Below are 3,229 nucleotides of genomic sequence, written 5' to 3'. Positions count from 1 at the left end.
ATTTTCGAGGTAAACAACACCATCAATATTATTCAATATGTTGTAGCAGGTTTTTTTTCAAGTTACAAATTCAACTTATTATGACTTATGAGCAGTACCTGGTTGTAATTTATCCTTTCTTTTAGGTAATCCGATGACTAATAGTTGAAAATTCTTTTATATTGACAGTATATAAAAGTCATACTCTTATTTGATATGATATTCGTGGTTAATTTCACAAATTATTATATAATTATGATTTTTTTTCACCAAAGCATATAACTATATTTTCTCACACAAAATCATACTTTCACCAACTCACACAAAAATTATTGACCGAAAAATACAACTTTCCGGTAGTATTTTCTTATTTCATATTGTTATATTTTTCCGTCTAATAAAAAATAACCCAATAAGAAAAATATATTTTTAGCCGCAAAAATAATAGCCGATAATATATATAATTTTTGACTAGCTAATGAATCAGTTTCGACCCACTATTTAATTTTATATTTTTTCCCTTAAAATGAGAATGACTCAATCCGGCACGATTCAATACCCATGTATATATAAATTAAAATAATACTAAAAATGAATCACCCCCTCCCCCCTCCCAAAAACAAAACAAAAAACTTAGTTTGGAAGGAATGCATGAGATTATGACAAAAAAGAAATATAGATAATTAGAGAGCTCTTGCAATAATAATGCTATTAATTTGAATGAAAACCTTGAAAAGAAAAATAAAAGATAGAAGTATGGTATTTTGGAGAATTCACTTTAGTATTATTTTAATTTATATATACGGGCATTGGATCAGGTCGGGTTGGGTCATTCCTATTTTAACTGGATTATTATTTATTAGACATAAAATATAAAATAAAAAACATAAAATAAGAAAATATTATCGAAAAGTTGTGTTTTTCTGATATTTGTGTGATTTAGTAAAAGTTTTATGATTTTTTGTATGAGAAAACAAAAATATATGACTTTAGTGAAAAAAATCATAGTTATATGATCATTTGTGCAATTTATCGTGCACGGATACATGGAATTGAAAAGAATACTATGCACTGGGACAATTCCAACCTCTGCTAAATATCATACGATGTTCTCTTGTTGTCTAGCAACTACTAAACGTTTTTAACATTGTCAAGCACGAAATATGTAGTATGTGAAAAAAAAATTATACTCCCAGAGGGAGAAATGAAATAACTAAGTGCATTTGCTAACGTTACATGTACATCCAAAAAATGTGTTCATTTCTTTCAGCAAAAGTTTGAAGTTTCTTTACACACTCAAACCTTTAATAGGCCAATTTGACCTTTGCTAATACATTTTACATATTTGACCAAATATCAGATGAAGAAATATACACAATGTCCTATGGAGGAAGATAGATAAAGCATGACTTTGCAATATCTCAATCAACTTATATCAACAATGAGTCTTCTGTCAGTATGGTTAAGAGCGAGTACTTCACTTTCATTCTTATCCTACTATCTTCTACACATAGCTTTGCACCAGTTACCACCCAGTAGCCAGGTGACTCCTCAGGGCCTCTTACCATTTCTGTTGTATCGACAAAGTGCGACATCTTTGGCGCCCTTGCCGGTGAAGGTGGACCGCCAGAATAAACTGCGGAGTTCAGGTCCACCTTAGCTGGCTTCTGTGGTTGATTTAGTTTCGTACTGAAAGGAGTGCTGATCAGCATTGACATCAAACCTGATTTTCGACATGTGCTTGCGGGCCCCTCCCACTCTGACCGACGGATCTTTGCTGAGGCGACCATCGAGAATCCTAACCTCAGGAAGAGGACCTTTTTCATTCCAATAACCTTCACCTCAAACCAGGCCTTGGTCACAATAGAAGCAGAGTCATCTATTCGTGTTCCACGGTATTCAACAGGAGCAGTGCAAATGTGTGAAAATATGCTCCACTTGACTGGTTCAAAATATCCTCGTTCAACTGGCTCATCGACAGGCTCATAGCTAAGATCATCTGTTAGTTGGATACTTTGAGGAAGTGCTGATAAATGTTGAAGATGGATAGCCAGGTGATCACTCCTTTTACCTTCCAAGTATAACCGAATTCCAGTTACCGGCCTGTTTCCAGAGTCTACCTGCAAATATTAGCAAGAAGAAAGAAAAATTACCCAGCTGCAGCCTATGCACATTTAAAAGGCACTGAAAAAGAACTGCTCCTGCTGCATTTTTCTTATCCCTTTCAAGTGATGGGAGAAAAGGTAAATTTCTTACTATAACTAGGTCTCTCTGCTGATAAACACCAAAACTTCAAAATGTTGCTCTTCAAAATCCGATAAAAAAAAAAATTCTTGATGTTCTTATTCTAACACATGAAGATTTACCTTTATAGTGTTAACGTATAGCCTTGGACCCAACAAAGTAAACTGCAAAGATGGAGAGGATTGTTTCCTGTGACGATGACCAAGAGGAAGATCACTATATGCTGGAGCCCACTGCCGAGGTAACTGAAATTCCAAAAATTGTTCAAGTTCCTCGATTGGCGGTTTATCTGCATGAGAGAACTTTGCTATCAGAGATATGAAGCAGTTTTTAGTCATGTAGCTCTAAATGCAAGAAACTGAAGAGAAAAAAAAAATCAATTGACGACATGAAAACATTCGACTGCTCATCCTAAAACATACAAGGAAGATATTCTTTTATAGAAGTCGTATACGTTTAAACTGCGGGAAGGCTTCACCGAATAGGAGTGTAATAATCACTGCTCTGCTCCCGTGCAAAGGTCAAGCAACAAAGTGGTAGAATTCATAACCCAGATCATTCAGCAGAAGCTGGTGGCGGAAATTGAGATGCATACATCAGAATAATCATTCTATTTAACACATTCCCTAAAATGCTTGACCCATTTTCGATAAAAGAGTGCATGTGTGTAAATTTGTTAGTAGTCTGGAACATGAGGCACTCCTCATCAGATTTTCTGTTCCTATCAATTCAATGACGCTTCTACTATTCAATAAACTAACACACACAGCCTATTCATATTCCAATGCATTCTTATAATAATGAAATACAACATGATAGCAATACCTATAACTTAATATCAAACTAGCTGGTGTTAGTTATATCATATATGAATCCTCAATATCTATCCGATTCCGTTTAAATTCCATCATTCAATAGTTTGTTTTGTTTTTCACTACAATATTCAATAGTTTGTCTCTTAAAGAAAATTAGGGTTCCTTGAGGCTCATTTACCCTTAATATATAT

At 34.3% G+C, this 3,229-nt stretch overlaps 1 protein-coding gene across 1 annotated transcript in view; it reads right to left on the bottom strand.

Annotated features, from left to right (window-relative positions):
• Positions 1-1,184: 1,184 nt before the first annotated feature.
• The window catches only part of LOC109207860 (MACPF domain-containing protein NSL1), a 6,573-nt gene continuing 4,528 nt past the window's right edge, over positions 1,185-3,229 (bottom strand). Inside the window, exons 6-7 of the mRNA XM_019370860.1 lie at positions 2,346-2,512; positions 1,185-2,099 (exon numbers count right to left, since the gene is read on the bottom strand). Coding sequence (XP_019226405.1) covers positions 1,410-2,099; positions 2,346-2,512 — 857 coding nt within the window. The 3' untranslated portion in view covers positions 1,185-1,409. The remainder of the gene's footprint in view (positions 2,100-2,345; positions 2,513-3,229) is intronic.

The sequence above is a fragment of the Nicotiana attenuata genome, unplaced genomic scaffold (assembly GCF_001879085.1).
Source record: "Nicotiana attenuata strain UT unplaced genomic scaffold, NIATTr2, whole genome shotgun sequence".
NCBI classification, from domain to species: domain Eukaryota; kingdom Viridiplantae; phylum Streptophyta; class Magnoliopsida; order Solanales; family Solanaceae; genus Nicotiana; species Nicotiana attenuata.
The sequence above is the reverse complement of the archived record's forward strand: the minus strand, read 5'-3'. Positions and strand labels throughout refer to the sequence as shown.